We start from the raw sequence: 20,471 nt of genomic DNA, 5'->3' as shown, positions 1-20,471 counted from the left end.
GCACACATACCCATTGATTTTAATGTCTTCACATATCAGTAGGTTTTTACTGACCGTGGGTCAGGGAAAAAAATCAAGGAGGGAAGGGATGCAAATGAGCTCTTAACCAGCTCTGCCTCTAATGCCACCAGATGTAAGGCATCTATCCTTTAAATGAATGTTCAGCTCTTAAAATAAGCCTTGAGACATGACTTGGATATTAAATAAGCCAGCACCTAATCTGCAGACGGCTGTTTCGGGTTGATTGCCCCTCATCAGTGCAGAGCAGAGAGTACTGGCTTAACTGTGTAAAGAGGCCTGTGTCCGGGTAAGGGGGAACTAACTCTCCTTGGGGAGAGAGCACCTTAATCGGTGTGAGGAGACTTTTATAGGCCATACATGCTCCTCTGGAATTCTGGGAGGGAAGGGATGCAAATGAGCTCTTAACCAGCTCTGCCTCTAATGCCACCAGATGTAAGGCAGCTATCCTATAAGTTAATGTTCAGCTCTTAAAATAAGCCTTGAGACATGACTTGGATATTAAATAAGCCTGCGCCTCATCTGCAGACAGAAAAATCAAGGAGACTTGCACTACTTTGGGCCATGATGCGGACCGAATACACCCATTGAAGTCTAGATCCATGAGAAATCACTGCCACAGCACGGATGGCATCAGAGTGTGGTCCGTTTTTCACTGATAGGGGATTATCTGGAAATACATTTTCAGCCTAGCAGTGTCCGTGGAATATGGATGACACATGAAGGGCAAAAAAACAAACGCAAACGGACCAAACACAGATCCTCCACAGACCTCTTTATGGATAACACATGGGCGGACGTCAAAATATACAGAAATGTGAACGAGGCCCATTTGTTATTTATAAAACTGCTTTTAGACTCCAGTATAAAAATGGGAACCTTGGTACTTGGTACCTCTCTGTGTTTAGTGCTGATGTCTCCTGACCTTCTGCATCGTGAGGACATCAAGCTGTCTCGGGTGTGTGCTCAAGTCTGTTCTACTTGCTAGTCTAGACTCCATCTTGCTAAATAGAATAGGATTTGTCCATTATACACTTTTGTAATCTTATATTTTAAAATATCCACTGCATGTGGGTAAGGCTGGGTTTGCATCACGTTTTTCCCATCCGTTTTTGGATCCTGCGTGCACGTCAAACGGAGGCACAAAACGTGATGTGAACCCACCCAAAGAATGACACTTTTGAAAAGTGGCACAAAGCACACGCAGTTGTATATTATACCGTGAAAATGGTGTGTAACTTTTTGGGGAATAAAAGCTTTGATAAATCTGCCCCTAGATGCTTAATTTTGGTCTTTTAGTAATGTTGTACTGGATTTATAAGACGAAGAAGCAGGAGATCCCTTTTAATCAGGTTGGATCCTTTGTAGAGTATGTACCTTTTCATCTTTAGATGGGTGTAATCTATATGTAACAGGCCACAATCTCATATGGTCTCTTCCCCATAGATTTGTTCCTGTTCTGAGCACATATACAAGTATTGCATCAATAATTATTGCACTTCATTTTGTGCCTTTCATGTTGAGATAAAGAGATATATCCTAGAAATGTATATGATGTAAGTGTCTGTTTTTCCCATTTGACCCTTTCTGCATCTTCAGCAATGAACAAGCACGGTCTTACCACTTCCTGACTTGTATGATGGGCAGTGCCCGGTGCTGTTCAGGTGGGGAGGGCGAAGGATCAGAACAAGCTTGAGGAAATTGCACAGCAATAGTTTTCAGCACTTCTTGTTTTAAGATTACACAAATGTGGTTATGCATGAGATGGTAGGACGCAAAACTGCAATCTTCCTATCTATGTGCCGACATACTTCTCATGTATGCAGGGCGCACAAGTTTATTATGAAAGAATCTTCATTATCTTTTTTTTTTTTTTTTTCACACGTTGCCCTGTTGTCATGATCTTTTCAGGATCTGCGTTGGTACAGTTTTACAAAATTACGACGTGTGAGAACGGATATTTTAACATTTTAAATGCACATTGCTATGTGAATAAATAGAGTGCATTTTAAGGGGCTGTCCAGGATTTTGTTATTCCTGAACTACCATCAGGATACGCCATCAGTATCTTGCACCCCTGTCAATCAGCTGACCTACCGTGGCCCTGCACCAGAACTACACAGCACCATCCATCATGTAGTGGCAGCAGCTGGTTACTGCGGCTCTGCTGCCATTGAAGTGCATAGGGGCTGCACTCTAGTTACGAGCTCCTTCTGCCTCACAATGGATGGAGCTGTGTAGCTCCCATGCCACATCTACTCGGGAACTGCTAATTTTCTAGGTGCCAGAATCAGGCCAATCTGATGTTCATGGTCCATCCTGAGGTCATCAATATCAAAATCTTGGACAACCCTTCAATGATATTCCAGACGTTTCCATTGTTAATGTCGAGGTGGTGAAAATAATCAATTTCATGCTCATAGTGTCTGTGTTTTAACATTTTGCAGGTCACTAACCAAGCTTCACAATGTTTGATGGAGACTATGACTACCTCATCAAGTTTTTAGCATTGGGAGACTCCGGTGTAGGAAAAACTAGCTTTCTCTACCAATATACAGATGGGAAATTCAATTCTAAGTTCATCACAACAGTAGGCATAGACTTCCGGGAAAAGAGAGTGGTAAGAAGTTTAGATTTTCCTCTTGGTTCAATATGGTATTTCATAGAACATCTAGGCGTTTGTGGTCTTTATTGGTGTGCTGTAGTCCCATAAACAATTGCCCTTTATGTACGATGCCTTCACTCCAGAATTCTGGCTTCAAAAAGTTGTAAAATAGGTCTTTTGAGACTTTTTTTTCAGTTTTATATCACTCACTCCAGTTTTGACATGTTGGTGGAAAAGTGGGCATGGTTAGCTATGTTATTGAGTTTCACTCCAGATGTATCATTGAGACTATGGGATGAGCGAATCGTATTAGAATGTATTTCCAATGAGCCAACGTTATTATTCCAAGTGGTACCTTGGAACTGAACCAGAGTTCGGGAAATGTTTTTTTTACAGTAGAAATCAATTTCTGAAGTTATAACCCGAAGTCTCGCGAGACTTCTTGAAATAATACCTTCGGCTCATCGGCGCAAATACATTCGAATACTGTACGGAGTGCTCACTCCATACAGTATTGGAACTAAGTTTTATGCTTTTATGTTTCATCCGAAGTCGATTCGCTCATCCCTAATTGAGACTCTTTTTAAAAAGTCGAAAGCTCACTCCAGTAGGAGGATGAAGCCGGGAAACTGGAGTAGCTTTTTCTAGACAAGTGTTAGGTTTAAGCATAAGATAAATTTCTCAAGCAACATGAGACATTTGATAAATGTGGCATAAAGTACTCCAAAGCAGACTTGAGCAAAATTGACTTAAAATATTCCCTTCACGATAAATTCCCCCAATTAGTTTAAAAGTGCCCTACACCTTATGTAGCTGTTGGCGAATGCTCGTCTAGTTAATAGTTCTTTCTGAATTCCCTACATACATACACGCTCGGCTCGGCCGAGCATGCTGGCGTTCTCGGTGGACGCAATGGAATGAGCTGCTGCCATACATCGGGTGGAGGCTTGTCTTCTCTAAGAGCAATAGTATTGTATATACTGTTCCCTTTTTCCCCTTTTCATTTGGTAGTGAAGATTAGGCACAACCCCAAACATAAAAGTTGCATTAGTCGTCCGGTCACAGCAGCACTGGCAGGTTCAGCCAAATTCCTCTTTTATGTATGGGTGCCTTAATTGTATATGATAACCATAATCATAACACAGTCAAATTAGTATAATGTGTGTGTCTACATGACTACTGATATTAAAACCAATTCCAGTACACCATGACAAGCCTAAGGGTCCATTCACACGTCCGCAACTTCGTTCCGCATTTTGCGGAACGGAATTGCAGACCCATTCATTTCTATGGGGCAGTACGATGTGCTGCCCGGATCAGGAATTGCGGATCCGCACTTCCGGGTCCGCAATTCCGATCCCGAAAAATATAGAACATGTTCTATTCTTGTCCGTTATTGCGGACAAGATTAGGCATTTTCTATTAAGTGCCGGCGATGTGCGGTCCGCAAAATGCAGAACGTAAAACCCCCAGTCCGTGTTTTGCAGATCCACGGACCGGAAGATCGGGGACTCCATAGAGAATGAATGGGTCTGGATTCGTTCCACAACTTTGCGGAATGGATTCGGACCCGTTCTACGGACGTCTGAATGGACCCTTAGAAAGAGGTTGCTAAGTTCTAGATTAAGTATGATTTTCATTTTTTAACACCAATCATGGGATAACCACTTTAATTAAAATCCCCAGAATTTCTTGTTGTTCCTGGCTCGCATGGTAGGAGCCCGTTCATTTATTCCCAGTAAAACACCTAGTAACCTCGTAAGCAGATTGGTCTGTAATGTCACCTCCGCGCTGCAGGTTTTTCCTGATCTGTAACATTCTTCCCTGTAACCCCAGCATGTGCTAGTGCCCCTTCTTTTTACTCATTTCCTCTTTAGCCTGCAGATATCCCTTTTTTTTTCAAGGAAAGAAACCAGATCTTTCTCACAGCAGAAATAGTTACAGCTCCTTTTAAAGAGGCTGTGCGAAAAGCAGCAGTGATGAGGCTGCTCTGCACTTAGATTCCCAGTCCTCCCTGCAGTCATTCCCGACATTTCCAAGAGGGCCCCGTGTCGCATAATCCAGCAGACGGAGTGGTCTAAAATGACCTATATCATGGCTCCCTAAGGGTAGATTCACAACGACTTTCTAAAGGCTGGAATACCCCTTTAACTTGGGACATCTAACAAAAATAAACCAGTTGACGAATTAACTTAGACGTCCCAAGTTAAAGGAGCATTCCAGCTTTTAGATATTCTGATCAACATATAAAAAGCTGAAATTCCCCTTTAAGGAGTCTTCCTGGTGTCAGACTGCTGTTTTAAAGGTGGTCCTTAGAAGGACAGGCCACTAGTATGTATGTCACTACATCCTTACGGTATGTTCACATCATGTTTATGCCCGCTGTTAAACATACATGTGCCATGACGGCTAGGTTAAAGGAATGCCCCTCACACACCGTACAGCAGCATCCATCACCTATAGTGTTCTGTTAGAAAAAATGCATGTGTTAAATATGTACATCTTTCAGTGGGTGCTGTTGTATGGTATACCGCGGTCTGCTACACTATTATCTGCTGTTGTGTATGACCGGGGCCTAATGGACAGTCTTCTGGCCTCCTCCAGGCTAATATATCCATATGGAGACATGTAGCATGTATATCAGGAGTTTCCCAGTGTACACGCAACAGACATCATGTATGTGATGTGTACATAGCTTTACAGTAAAGCATGGACTGGGGACTCCTGCCTTTCTAATAGCTGATTAGTGTTGTCAGAATTGCAATATAAGTGCAGCAGAATTTGGCCATGTGCCACCCTGTCACCATATGAAACGGCCTTCCGTTCAGAACTTGCCTTTATTCCAGGCAAATTTAAGAGCCCTCCGTTTGTAGCTTGCTTATGCATTTCCGACCATAGCAATGACCAAGCTATGACTAAGGACCATATGGTCAGAAATATGTAGGGAACCTGTCACCTGGAAAACACATATTAAACCAACCACAGTACCTTAAAGTACCCCCCTGTGTAGCTAATCATGATTTTCTTTCCTCATTCTGTCTCCTCATATTTGTTAAAATCGCTGTTTTAATGTCTGTTGGGGCCTTCTCCAAGTCAGGCTTGAAGTCAAGTGGGCATCGGCCTCCTTGCTTCAAGGCACGATAAGCCCGCCCCTTACCCCTCCTTTGTACATTGTGATGGACATCTTGCCGTGATGTCGGCACTGCGCTCTTCTCGCACATGCACCGTGCGCTGCCTGTTACAGCGCGATCCCGGCTCCCTCACTCACCGCCTTCTTTTTGCAGACAGCGCATGCGCCGTTGAGTTCCATCGCCCGGCCGTTGCTTCTCGTCTTTAGCGTGAGCGTGATCACTGGCTTGCATTCTCCAGCGCCTGAAGTTTTTATCTTTTTTTTATTACTTGTCTTTTCTCAGGTATATCGTTCAAACGGTCCGGATGGAATTGCTGGCAGAGGTCAGAGGGTTCACCTGCAGTTATGGGACACGGCAGGTCAGGAAAGGTGGGTTTATAGCACCATTCTGTATTCACATCATAAATGTTATGTAGCTGCACCACATTTATATTATATTCCAGTTATGGATTAATTGATATTTGAGATTATGGGGTACTAGAGCATGTAAATGAGATCCAGATTATACACCAATGGTCTCTATCTCCATCCATTGCAAAGCTACAGCTGCCAGGGTGCCGCATGCTGTAGCCCACGCTGTAGACTGTTGTGAATGAATGACTCCATGGTTGTGGGCATATAATGTGCCAGTCTAGTGCTGACAGCAACTGCTGTCAAAAACCCCAGTTTCTAGCTCTGCTTATCTGCTGTCAGCCATGATTCGATGACCTAGCTAATGGTGGGTTTACACGGCCCAATTGTCGGGCAGATTATCGGGAACAAATGTCACTGCAAATGCCTGTTCCCGATAATAGGCCCATGTAAACACTTGTTCATCGGGTGAAATGATCTTTCATTCAGCACACTAAATCATTTCTGGGCATCAGATTAAGAGCATTAGCCATCTCTGATCCCCATACAGTGGAAGTAATTCCTGCTTGTAAATGCAGCTCTTCTCCGCCACTGATGAGCAGGCAATTATCTGGAAGGAACAGTCCCTTCCCCATCATTACCCACTTCACTAATGGTTCATTTAGACTGCCCGATGAATAGTGCACCATTTATGTTAATAGAAAGATCTTGGTCACAAATGTAATCTTAGACCTAGGGCCTTAAAGGGGTTTTACAGTATTAGTAAAACATGGCTGCTCTGTTCCTGATATATAAATCCAAGAGACACAACACGTTGCAGAGGTATATGGATGTCACATGGCAGACATGAAAGAATATCAGTGGTTTAAACACGTGTCTCTTTGTTTGGTATGCTCTCTTCCTGGCCCACGCCAGAGCTGCAATACCACACAAATGGACAGGTATGGCCTTGTTTTAGGAAGAAAGCTGCCATGATTCTGCAATCCTGTAAAACCTCTTTAAGGGGGATTTCAAACGCAAGGGCACTGATGGTCCGTAAAAGACCCCTTTTAGATGAGGGGGTCAGCACCCTTCGGCTCTCCAGCTGCTGTAAAACTTCAACTCCCAGCTCCTACTTGTTCAGCTTTCATTTTAGCTCCGAAAGAAGTAAATGAAGCATTCTGGGAGTTGTAGTTTCAGAACAGCTGGAGGGCCACAGGTTGCTGATCCCTGTTTTAGATATTGCCCATCTATCTTCCAGGTCCAGAAACAGAGTAGTGGATTCAGAAGCAATGGCTCTGTCCGTGGTGTAGTGGTTGTGATGGGTTACTACAGCCCCCTCCACCCATTCTCTAAAGCAGGAATCGGCAATCTCCAAACTCTTAGCATGCTCCATTTAATTTATGTGGGCGTTCCGAGGACAGCCAAGCAAATATGCACGCTGGGAGTCGTAGTTATACTACAGCTGGAGTGACGAAGTTTCCGGATTCGTTCTCTGAGTGAAAAACTCCTAAGGAAAGTACATAAAAACGAGAACTGCACGCAAAAATTGTCCACAGTACATCTATATGGTAGATTGCAATATAGGGTGATGCCTGTGGCATCCAGATGGTTAAGGACGTTGCACCACCCACAAGTGACGTCACTGTGCGTCATGAGCAGTCAGTCTGTGGGACATTAAATAGACTTCTGTAATAGACCTGTCATGATGTCTGTGTGCTGTAATGGTAATTGTGAAGTAAACCATAAAGAACCCGGAAAACATTTCACGTGGTAACAAGTCATGCGTTTATTGTAGACAAAGATGCTCTATGTAATATATTGTCTGTATTGCCATTACTTCTATTCAGACAGCAGATGTTATTCAGACTAAATGAGGGAAGTGATGCATCCATCCTGGTTCTAGCCGTGCGCTCTTTGTGCTCGGCATTCAGTTACTCTGGCATACAAGTAGCTGTATACCCACTATCGTTGTCAGCCATATTGGATTTCTTGCTGCTGTTTCTTACCATCACCTGGTCAATGCGGGGTCTGTCTTCCTCTCTGAGCTCTTCTTTGCCATCCTTAAAGTTGTCAGACAGTCCAGAACCCTCACCTATAGGCTTTCCTTTGAACTTCTGGGACGAGAAGAAAGTGTCTGGTTTCTCTTCCTGCTTGGGTTTAGCTTCTGACATAACTCTCATATATTTTGTTGTACACCCCCGAATAATGTTATCATAAATCTCAGGAAATTCATTGTAAGGCCATAAAGAACTATTCGGTGTTCTCTACAGTTTAAGGGCTTATACACACGACCACGTGCCGGCCAGGCCTGTATTGCGGTCCACAAACAACTAGTCTACAATATACGGGCAACGGCTGTTTGTGCACCGCATCACAGATGCGGACCCATCCACTTAAATGGGTCAGCAATCCGGAAAGTGCGGTGCGGAACGGAAGCACTTCGGAGTGCTTCCATGGGTTTTCTGTCCGTGGCTCCACACAGCAAAAAAGTAGTGCATGCAATATTGTTTTGCAGTGCGGCTTGCGGACCCCATTCAAGTAGATGGGTCCGCAGAAGGCGGGCACATGGTCGGTGCCCGTCCATTGCGGTCCGCAGCAACAATGGCCGTGTGAATGAGGCCTCATAGGGATGACAGTGTCTTATCAATGAAAAGCCCTTTATGTCATCTAAAATAATAGAAACACTCAAAAGGGTAAAACGTGCTGCCATTCCTGATACGTGCTAGGTACTGGTGCTTGTATCCATGCACATGCTGGTCATTTTACATACTGTAGGACGTAACAGATAGAGGTAGGTGAGAGAGAGAAATTGGCACAGGAGGAAACTTGCCTCCAAGGGCTGCAGCCGCTTTACTTAACTTTTTCTTTTTTTTTTTTTCCCCAGGTTTCGCAGTCTCACAACCGCCTTCTTCAGGGATGCAATGGGATTCCTTTTACTTTTCGACCTGACAAATGAACAGAGCTTCCTGAATGTCAGGAACTGGATAAGTAAGTGCACCTTGAACTGGTACCAGCAATATGCATTACTTTCTTTTTTTTTTTTTTTTCTCTGTGGTATCCGCGTAGGGCTTTTGTCAAAATAGTTTTCCTTAGTCCGCGGCAGGAACACTGTCACTGGGGTGTCCCTACAGCATACAATATTATTACATGCTAACAAAAGTGGGCATAGAGTCGGTGTGTACTATATGGTATAGTTAGAGGCGCAAACTCAGAAATGCAACTTTGCATTACAAAATTAAATACAAGGCACATTCAAAGTTAAATGTTGAGCGTTTCCACTAGAAGACAAACCAGGGCCTTTTACTCAGCGATCCCTTGCTTCATTCCGGAGAAAAAGTACTTTTAATCCCTATGCAAATCGCTGGAAAGTGCATAGAGGGAGGGCCCAAGCCTCTGTGTGCTCCTTCTGCTTTTACTGCCAGCCCCTCCCTCTCGTTGATTGGCTGGGCAAGGTTTTTGCATTGTCCTCTCGCCCAGCCCTGTCAATAAAGGAGGGGGCGAAGGACGCACACAGTGTCTTGGACCTGCCCTCCATGCCTTTACTTTTAATTCACATCTGAATGAGAATGTTACTTTTTCTCCAGAACGAAGCAACAGATCACTAACAAAAGGTAGCATTACATTCAGCTGAGCTAGCCCCATTAGGCATTGTCCCGGAATTAAGTACATTTTTTGGTGACTGGCTTCCTTTTACCCTTTTGCTGCCAGGAGTGTTTGGATATTTTGCACCTCTGGTAGCCAGGACAGTTTTTGCAGTTTTGACAAGTACAAAATAAAACCATATAAAAAAATAAAAATAAAAATCGTACTGCCTAATAACCTCTATATTTTCTGAAAGTAGACACATGGCACAATGTCAAAAAGCCACTCCGCATACACACTCCCATCACTCACGTCCCATGTATACGCCCAGACACCTTAATGCAATTTTGCTTCAAAGTGTAGTTGTTTATAAAAATTGTATACAAGTTGATATTGGTAAAATTATTACCAAGCAGAAAGTTATATGCACTTCTTAAAGGTAAAAGTTTGTACATACTAAGGGTACTTTCACACTTGCATTTTTCTTTTCCGGCATAGAGTTCCGTCACAGGGGCTCTATACCGGAAAAGAACTGATCGGTTTTTTCCCCATGCATTCTGAATGGAGAGTAATCCGTTCAGTTTGCATCAGGATGTCTTCAGTTCAGTCGTTTTGACAGATCAGGCAAAAGAGAAAACCGCAGCATGCTACGGTTTTATCTCCGGCGAAAAAACTGAATACTTGCCTAAATGCCGGATCCGGCATTTTTTCCCATAGGAATGTATTAGTGCCGGATCCGGCATTCAGAATACCGGAATGCCGGATCCGTCCTTCCGGTCTGCGCATGCGCAGACTGAAAAAAAGGTGAAAAAAAAATGCCGGATCCGTTTTGCCGGATGACACTGGAAAGACGGATCCGGCATTTCAATGCATTTTTTCGACCGATCAGGCATTTTTAAGACTGATCAGGATCCTGATCAGTTTTAATAATGCCATCAGTTAGCATACATTTTTCCTGATCCGGCAGGCAGTTCCGGCGACGGAACTGCTTGCCTTATCTCTCTGCCGCAAGTGTGAAAGTAGCCTAAGGCCTAAATTTACATGCATATCTTCAAAAGTTCACTAGAACTGTAACAACTTATAAAATGCAACAATTACACTCCTTGAAAAGCAAGCCCACCCCAAAACCTCTAAATTTCCCGTAAACAGACAGCCTGATGATTGCAGTAGCAGTGGCTGTTGACATTCATGTCCAGCTTCATCTTGTCTGGCCAGTGCCAAGTGTCTGTCTGGCTCATGGAGTCAATAAACAGCCTAATTAGATGGGGGATGGGGGGGGGGGGGGCACGGGCGATCAGTTGAGTTAGCATTTATCTACTCACTCCTTTTCTGGAAAATACTACCATATGTGACAATAAGAGAGCAGGTAAGCCCTCTGATGGGGAAGGGGGATTGATAACATCCACAGTTATATAGGGAGAGGATCTAATTCTCTCCTCTCTGCTGCCTGTTAGCACCTACCTTACTGGCCCCCCTCTCGGCTGAGATCCTAGCTGTTTGACGAAGGAAGGTTTTAACCTTAATTATATCTCAGGCTGCTTTCCCAGGAAGGAATTGTTTTAAAGCTGACAATCTAAGCTATAAAACAAGACTGCGATTGAGGCACTAGGTGCCCAGGAGCCAGAGATACAGCCTTTAGAAATCGGGTTGGAAGTGAGAATTGCCGGTATATGCAGCTCTCACTGGGATCTATTTCTAACAGCTGTTTCTTGGGTTGTTGCTAGCACAACAGTCCCAGAACTTGTCAGCTTTAAAACAAGACCTGGCTCACATCTCTAGCTGTTACATAGCCTGAGATTCAACAGTCAGTACATCCTTGGCTACTGAAGAGATACGTCCTTTGCAGGGAAAGGGTTAAAGGGAATCTGTCCTATCTTTTGCTGTATCTTGCCGATCACAAAGCCATTCAAGTCAATGAGTCCACTTCCACGATGTAAAATTCAGACCGCCATTGCCAGTCTTTTGCATATGCAGTCTGCGATACGGACACGGCAACCATGCGATCGGCCATACGGGCCCTTAGTGTGTTTGTACATAGATAGCAGTCAGTCGCTGATAGCTGTACATGGGGGAGGTGTTATCAGTAATTGATGACATTCTCTGTGTAAGTGTCTATACAGGGATAGCTGTCAGTCACTGATGGCTGTACCCGAGGGAGGTGTTATCAGTGATGTATAGCATTCTTTGTGTAAGTGTGTATACAGAGATGGCTGTCAGTCACTGGTAACACCTCCCCCATGTACTGTGAGTTTCTCACAGAGGTAGTCTTAAAGGCATTGGGCACTTTTTGGCTACTGGTGACCGATGTGTATGTATGATGATTATATGGCATTAATAATAATAATTACTAATATCGCCTTTGTTGATGTTATGTGCAGTTTTGCTATATTTCATAAGCTATGTCCCTTTGTTGGGCAAATCTTCTGTGCTGTCCATAAGATGGCCACTGATGGAGGGTCATGTGACCAGAAAGATCACTCATTCTCCTCCAGTCAAACACACTGTACCTGTACTAAACTTCCAGCAGTGAAGTGCAGATAGCAGGTGCAATGTATCTGAATGGAGGAGACTGAGTGATCTGCCTGGTCACATAACCCTCCGTTAGCAGCCATTTTCTGGACAGGACCTCAGAGTGGACAGCACAAAAGACTTGACCAACAAGGGGACATACCTTATGAAAGACTATATTAGTAAATGCCCCAAACACATTGGACAGCAGTAGTTAGAAAGTGGCCAACCCCTTAGAAAAGGCAGAGATTACAAGTTTTACTGAATCGTTTTCCCCCAAAAAATACATATTCTACTTCTCAGCTTCTCCTACTCTTTTAACGGTGCAGTGGGGTTCATAGAAGCCCCTTGCTTCATAGGGGACAATCCCTGAGGCTAACACCTCTTTGCACCCCACCCCCCCAACAGCTACAGAGTACAAATATTTAAAGGGGTAAATGCTTTTAATGAGTATGTATGGGTATTAGGTATTGGGTAATTACCTTGGGGTACTTTCACACTAGTGTTATTCTTTTCCGGTATTGAAATCCGGTAAAGGGTCTCAATGCCGGAAAAAAACGCATCAGTTTTGTCCTAATGCATTCTGAATGGAAAGCAATCCGTTCAGTATGCATCAGGATGTCTTCCGTTCTGTCCCTTGTACGGTATTTGACCGGACAAAATCCCAGAACAATACCGCACTTGCCAGATCTGGCATTCATTTCCATAGAGATGTATTAATGCTGGATCCGGTACCAAGTGTTCCGGTCTGCGAATGCGCCGGGACATAGGAGGAGCGGGTTTTGCTTTTCATCTTGGAAAAAAAAAAATTATACCGGATCCGTTATTCCGGATGAGACAGATCCGGTATTTCACTGGATCCGTCTAACGGATCGGGGAAAAAAGGATATCAGTTTGCATCCTGTTTACCGGATTCTAACAACGCTAGTGTGAAAGTACCCTTAGAGGAACCGTAAACCTAGAAGTGAACTGTAAAAGTAAATAGGAGATATGTTTGCCCACCATGTTCAGTCAGTAGGTTTTCTACACGATTGTGAACAAGGTAGACATCCTGCAGGGTTAATTTACTGGGCTCTGCTGGTGAACAATTGAGTGTGAGACTTATTCTTATAGGGGTATTCCAGAAACAACAAGTTATCCCCAAACCACTAGATAAGGGATAACTGTTTGACTGGTGGGTGTCTGACTGCAGGGACCCCATACCAATCATGAGAACGGGACTGGTCCCCCCCCAGTATGAGTGGATTGGTGACTGAGCTCCAAACAAACTACAGACAGCTCTAGGTAGGAGTTGTGTATAGCTGTTTAGACATATATTTGCTGATGCTTTATGACCCGCAGCATTGTAGCAAATAATTTTTAAACTAGGATGTGCTGCTCCTGCAAGTGCCCTGAAGGCAATCCCATGCTCTGACGTTGTCTCGGCTGTATACAGTGAGCGGCTTTACAGCCCCTCACCTCTGCTCTGAGTATGGATGCCACAGCAGTCATTCAGAGGGATGAGGCTTGTGGAGGAACTCGCTGCACATAGCCAAGAGCACTTCAGCATATGGGACTGCTTTGCACAAAATAGGTTCTCTTTCACAGTGCCCCGGAGCACTGTCAGTAGTTTTTCAGGGTCAGGACTGCTGACAGACTCTTTTCAATTGCAGTCTATGAAATATAGGATCAAAAGAAAGTAGAAGAAATTACTTGATGATATATATTTTATAAAATTTGATATAAAATATATATATATATATATATATATATATATTTTATGTTTTGTATTTGCTAAAGGTGTCCCTGTCAGCCATTTACTTGTCCATATGAAACTTTATGCTTGTTTGGTTTGCAGGCTATCTGCATATCTTATTTGTTAAGGGAAGCTTAACCAGACCTGTGGCATTTCTTCTTGCAAATGCCTATGAACACCCTCCTCTTGTGCAAACACTGAGCTGTCTAGAGGGAGTTTTGATTCCCACCCAAGATCAAGAGCAGAAGATTAGTTATGGAAACAGCAGCACAAACAGAGTAGAACTTTCACCTCATTTGTGTGTGTTCAAGTCAGAGGCCTGACATGGGTTGTGGTGCTTCTGTGCATGGAATACGTCTTCTAAAACATGGCATTCCTCCCACGCTAGTTTATCATTATGTTACATACTTGACATTGCAGCATTTTATGTTTATTTTGTATGCTGGGTAAGGTACTGAGATACATAGCCTGTGGTTTCCAACACCTGTTCCTGGCAGATGATTCGCCACAGGCATGGCCATCAGTCTCTAGTGATATCCATGTCCAAGTGTTGTTTGAAAGCCCCTTTAATAGTCACTGGTGATAAATAGACCAGAATAGCTTGACTACTTTAATGCTTTGGCTTTGTGGCCAGACACGGTGTGACAGGACAGTGCAGAGCACCAAGCTAGATTTTTTGTGTCTTCCCTTTTTCCATGCTTTATGTGCTCCCTTCTCCTTAACAGTGTCAGGTATAGAGGGTAGTTAATACAGTTGTGTTCAAAATTATTCAACCCCCAATGCTGTAAAGGGTTTTAGGGAATTTAATGTACATTTGTAATTGTGTTCAGAATGAAATCTTACAAGGACTTTTTAAAGAACCAAATGCAACTAAAATTACATCAATAGTTTTTGTAATACAGTATTAAATGTTTTTTTGTGATTTCTTCATTGACACAATTATTCAACCCCTTAACCCCGTAAGGACCGAGGACGTACCGGTACGCCCTATTTCCCGAGTCCTTAACCCCTTAAGGACCGGGCTCATTTTCACCTTAAGGACCAGGCCATTTTTTGCAAATCTGACCAGTGTCACTTTAAGTGCTGATAACTTTAAAACGCTTTGACTTATCCAGGCCATTCTGAGATTGTTTTTTCGTCACATATTGTACTTCATGACACTGGTAAAATAAAGTCAAAAAAATAAATTTTTTTGCATAATAAAATACCTAATTTACCAAAAATTTTGAAAAATTAGCAAATTTCAAAGTTTCAGTTTCTCTACTTCTGTAATACATAGTAATACCCCCAAAAATTGTGATGACTTAACATTCCCCATATGTCTACTTCATGTTTGAATTATTTTGGGAATGATATTTTATTTTTTGGGGATGTTACAAGGCTTAGAAGTTTAGAAGCAAATCTTGAAATTTTTCAGAAATTTACAAAAACCCAATTTTTAGGGACCACTACAGCTCTGAAGTCACTTTGCGAGGCTTACATAATAGAAACCGCCCAAAAATGACCCCATTCTATAAACTACACCCCTCAAGGTATTCAAAACTGATTTTACAAACTCCGTTAACCCTTTAGGTGTTGCACAAGAGTTATTGGCAAATTGGGATGAAATTTGAGAATTTCATTTTTTTGCCTAATTTTCCATTTTAACCCATTTTTTCCACTAACAAAGCAAGGGTTAACAGCCAAACAAGACTGTATCTTTATTGCCCTGACTCTGCTGTTTACAGAAACACCCAATATGTGTCCGTAAACTACTGTACGGCCACACAGCGGGGCGTAGAGTGAAAGGTGCGCCGTATGGTTTTTGGAAGCCAGATTTTGCTGGACAGTTTTTTTGACACCATGTCCCATTTGAAGCCCCCCTGATGCACCCCTAGAGTAGAAACTCCATAAAGTGACCCCATCTAAGAAACTATACCCCTCAAGGTATTCAAAACTGATTTTACAAACTTCGTTAACCCTTTAGGTGTTGCACAAGATTTAATGGAAAATAGAGATACAATTTCAAAATTTCACTTTTTTGGCAGATTTTCCATTTTAATATTTTTTTTCCAGTTACAAAGCAAGGGTTAACAGCCAAACAAAACTCATTATTTATGGCCCTGATTCTGTAGTTTACAGAAACACCCCATATGTGGTCGTAAATTGCTGTACGGGCACACAGTAGGGCGCAGAAGGAAAGGAATGCCATACGGCTTTTGGAAGGCAGATTTTGCTGGACAGTTTTTTTTACACCATGTCCCATTTGAAGCCCCCCTGATGCACCCCTAGAGTAGAAACTCCAAAAAAGTGACCCCATCTAAGAAACTACACCCCTCAAGGTATTCAAAACTGATTTTACAAACTTCGTTAACCCTTTAGGTGTTGCACAAGAGTTATTGGCAAATTGGGATGAAATTTGAGAATTTCATTTTTTTGCCTAATTTTCCATTTAACCCATTTTTTCCACTAACAAAGCAAGGGTTAACAGCCAAACAAGACTGTATCTTTATTGCCCTGACTCTGCTGTTTACAGAAACACCCCAAATGTGGCCGTAAACTACTGTACGGCCACACAGCGGGGCGTAGAGTGAAAGGTGCGCCGTATGGTTTTTGGAAGCCAGATTTTGCTGGACAGTTTTTTTGACACCATGTCCCATTTGAAGCCCCCCTGATGCACCCCTAGAGTAGAAACTCCAAAAAAGTGACCCCATCTAAGAAACTACACCCCTCAAGGTATTCAAAACTGATTTTACAAACTTTGTCAACCCTTTAGGTGTTGCACAAGATTTAATGGAAAATAGAGATACAATTTCAAAATTTCACTTTTTTGGCAGATTTTCCATTTTAATATTTTTTTTCCAGTTACAAAGCAAGGGTTAACAGCCAAACAAAACTCATTATTTATGGCCCTGATTCTGTAGTTTACAGAAACACCCCATATGTGGTCGTAAATTGCTGTACGGGCACACAGTAGGGCGCAGAAGGAAAGGAATGCCATACGGCTTTTTGGAAGGCAGATTTTGCTGGACAGTTTTTTTGACACCATGTCCCATTTGAAGCCCCCCTGATGCACCCCTAGAGTAGAAACTCCATAAAAGTGACCCCATCTAAGAAACTACACCCCTCAAGGTATTCAAAACTGATTTTACAAACTTTGTCAACCCTTTAGGTGTTGCACAAGATTTAATGGAAAATAGAGATACAATTTCAAAATTTCACTTTTTTGGCAGATTTTCCATTTTAATATTTTTTTTCCAGTTACAAAGCAAGGGTTAACAGCCAAACAAAACTCATTATTTATGGCCCTGATTCTGTAGTTTACAGAAACACCCCATATGTGGTCGTAAACTGCTGTACGGGCACACGGCAGGGCACAGAAGGAAAGGAATGCCATACGGTTTTTGGAAGGCAGATTTTGCTGGACATGTTTTTTTGACACCATGTCCCATTTGAAGCCCCCCTGATGCACCCCTAGAGTAGAAACTCCAAAAAAGTGACCCCATTTTAGAAAGTACGGAATAGGGTGGCAGTATTGTTGGTACTAGTTTAGGGTACATATGATTTTTGGTTGCTCTATATTACACTTTTTGTGCGGCAAGGTAACAAGAAATAGCTTTTTTGGCACGTTTTTTTTTTTTGTTATTTACAACATTCATCTGACAGGTTAGATCATGTGGTAATTTTATAGAGCAGGTTGTCACGGACGCGGCGATACCTAATATGTATACAATTTTTTTTATTTATGTAAGTTTTATACAATAACTTCATTTTTAAAACCAAAAAATTGTTTAGTGTCTCCATAGTCTAAGAGCCATAGTTTTTACAGTTTTTGGGCGATTATCTTGAGTAGGGTCTAATTTTTTGCGGGATGAGATGACGGTTTGATTGGCACTATTTTGGGGTGCATATGACTTTTTGATCGCTTGCTATTACACTTTTTGTGACGTAAGATGGCAAAAAATTGCTTTTTTTACACTTTTTTTTTCTTTTTTTTTTACGGTGCTCATCTGAGGGGTTAGGTCATGTGATAATTTTATAGAGCCGGTCGATACGGACGCGGCGATACCTAATATGTATACTTTATTTTTATTTATAAAAGTTTTACACAATTATTTTATTTTTGAAACAAAAAAAAATCATGTTTTAGTGTTTCCATAGTCTAAGAGCCATAGTTTTTTCAGTTTTTGGGCGATTATCTTGAGTAGGGTCTCATTTTTTGCGGGATGAGATGACGGTTTTATTGGTACTATTTTGGCGTACATGCGACTTTTTTGATCACTTTTATTACCTTCTTTGGGAAGTAAGGTGGGCAAAATTTCAATTTTCTCATAGTTTTTATTTTTTTATTTTTATGGCGTTCACCGTGCGGGGAAAGTAACATGACCGTTTTATAGATCAGGTCGTTACGGACGCGGCGATACCTAATATGTGTAGTGTATTTTTTATTTTTATTTTTATTCAGTGATAAATGTTTTTTTATTTTATCTTAACTTTTTTCACTTTTTTAAAAAAAATTGGACCCAGACCCACTTGGTTCTTGAAGATCCAGTGGGTCTGATGTCTGTAAAATACAGTACAGTACAACTATATAGGTTTCTGCACTGTATTTTACTTACACTGAACAGATCTATGCTTTCAGCACAGATCTGTTCAGCACCATGGACAGCAGGACGCCTGAGCAGGCGTCCTGTTGCCATGGGAACCTTCCCCGTCTGTCACAACTTCGCAGACGGGGAAGGGTGAGGACGGGGCTTCGGGGGGCTCTCTGGGGGCTCTCTCCCTCTCCCATCGGGGGCTGCAAAGGCACAGCAGCCCCCCGATCGGAGAGGGAGGGAGCTCCTTGCGCTGTTAACCTTTTCCATACAGCGGTCCGTACGGACCGCTGCATGGAAAGGGTTAAACGGCTGACATCGCATCACCGATGTCAGCCGTTTATACCAGGGTGCCAGCAATGTGCTGGCACCCTGGTATAACCCACTAGACGCCAACGATTACGCAATGGGAGGCGGGCGGGGGATCGCGATCCCGCCTGCCGCACCGCCCGCCTCCCGCAACGCCCCCACTGCCTGCGACACCCCCCCTGCACCACCCGCCGCCATCAAATCATGCAGGGGTGCAGGGGGGGGTGCGCAATATTGATTTTAGGCACTCTGAAGTTTCTGATCCCCGCGGTCAGGGACCGCGGGGATCAGAAACTGCAAAAAGCGCAGCAAACCGCAGGTCTGAATTGACCTGCGGTTTGCTGCGATCGCCGACACGGGGGGGTCAAATGACCCCCCCCTGCATTGTTACGGGATGCCGGCTGAATGATTTCAGCCGGCGTCCCGTTCCGATTAACCCCCGCGGCGCCGGAATGCAGATTTTAAGTCAGGACGTACCGGTACGTCCTCGGTCCTTAAGGACTCGGGAAATAGGGCGTACCGGTACGTCCTCGGTCCTTAAGGGGTTAAGGACCGAGGACGTACCGGTACGTCCTGACTTAAAATCTGAATTCCGGCGCCGCGGGGGTTAATCGAAACGGGATTTCGGCTGAAATCATTCAGCCGGCATCCCGTAACAACGCAGGGGGGGGTCATTGGACCCCCCCGTATCGGCGATCGCAGAAAACCGCAGGTCAATTCAGACCTGCGGTTTTCTGCGTTTCCGGTCCATTCGGGTGTCCTGTGACCCGATGAACCGGAAAAAGACTGCGATCGGTGGCGTAATTTTACACCACCAATCGCAGTCCGAGGATTTGCAGAGGCGGAGCTGGCCCTGGTGCTGAACGCCGCTGTCCAGGGTGCTGATTGGTGCAGGGGAGAGAGGCGCGAGATTCAAACTTCCTGCGCTCCTCTCTCCCCTCCTCTTCCTGTCCAGCACCCTGACCGTGCAGCATCGTCCAGCACCAGCTCCTGTGTCCCCCTAAATCGGCATCCATCACCCTCCTGCACCCATCGCCACCCAGGTAGGTTAGGGTCAGTGAGGGAGAGGCACCTTTAGGCAGGGATAGAAGGGAAAAGTTAGAAAAAAAAAAAAAAAAAAAAAGCACATTTATTCCAAACTTTTTTTTTTCAACTTTCAGACCCCAGACCCCCCCTGCCACTTGCCCCCCCCGCATCCCCCCCACCACCAGCCCCCCCCCCCCCCACCAACCCCCTCCCCCCACCACCAGACCCTTCCCCCACCACCACTTTTTTTTTTTTTCTGCGTGCGCTGACTGGCCGGCACTTTTTAGCGTCCGTCCACTGTTAGCGCATCGCCCGCCCCACCACCCCACCGACCGCTGATCAGCGTTGAACCGCAGATCAGCAAGTTTGAACTTTTTTTTTTTTTTTTCCTAACACTTTTTTTTGCCTGGACTTTTTAGTACGTGAACACCCGTGCCCCCACACACACGCACATAGAATAAAGGTTTACACGCACGCACATACACACGCACACACACACACCCATGGCCCGCCGGGTGTTCTCGGCCGAGGAGGCATATGCCCAGATTGCCTCCGACTCTGAGAGCCCCAGTGAGGATGAGGATGACCCCACGTTCCTTTTGTCATCCGCATCCTCCTCATCATCATCGGATGACGATGAGCCACCAAGGC

The 20,471-nt window shown here is 43.7% G+C and overlaps 1 protein-coding gene across 4 annotated transcripts in view; it reads left to right on the top strand.

The window, feature by feature from the left end:
- Positions 1-20,471, top strand: part of RAB27A (RAB27A, member RAS oncogene family) — an 81,981-nt gene that overhangs the window by 41,520 nt on the left and 19,990 nt on the right. For all 4 annotated transcript variants that reach the window (XM_044279673.1, XM_044279670.1, XM_044279672.1 and 1 more), the window contains exons 2-4: positions 2,466-2,638; positions 6,037-6,122; positions 8,971-9,074. In XM_044279673.1, coding sequence (XP_044135608.1) covers positions 2,486-2,638; positions 6,037-6,122; positions 8,971-9,074 — 343 coding nt within the window. In that variant the 5' untranslated portion in view covers positions 2,466-2,485. The remainder of the gene's footprint in view (positions 1-2,465; positions 2,639-6,036; positions 6,123-8,970; positions 9,075-20,471) is intronic.

The sequence above is a fragment of the Bufo gargarizans genome, chromosome 2, assembly GCF_014858855.1.
Source record: "Bufo gargarizans isolate SCDJY-AF-19 chromosome 2, ASM1485885v1, whole genome shotgun sequence".
NCBI lineage: Eukaryota > Metazoa > Chordata > Amphibia > Anura > Bufonidae > Bufo > Bufo gargarizans.
Note: the sequence above shows the minus strand (reverse complement) of the source record. Positions and strands in the feature narration are given on the sequence as shown.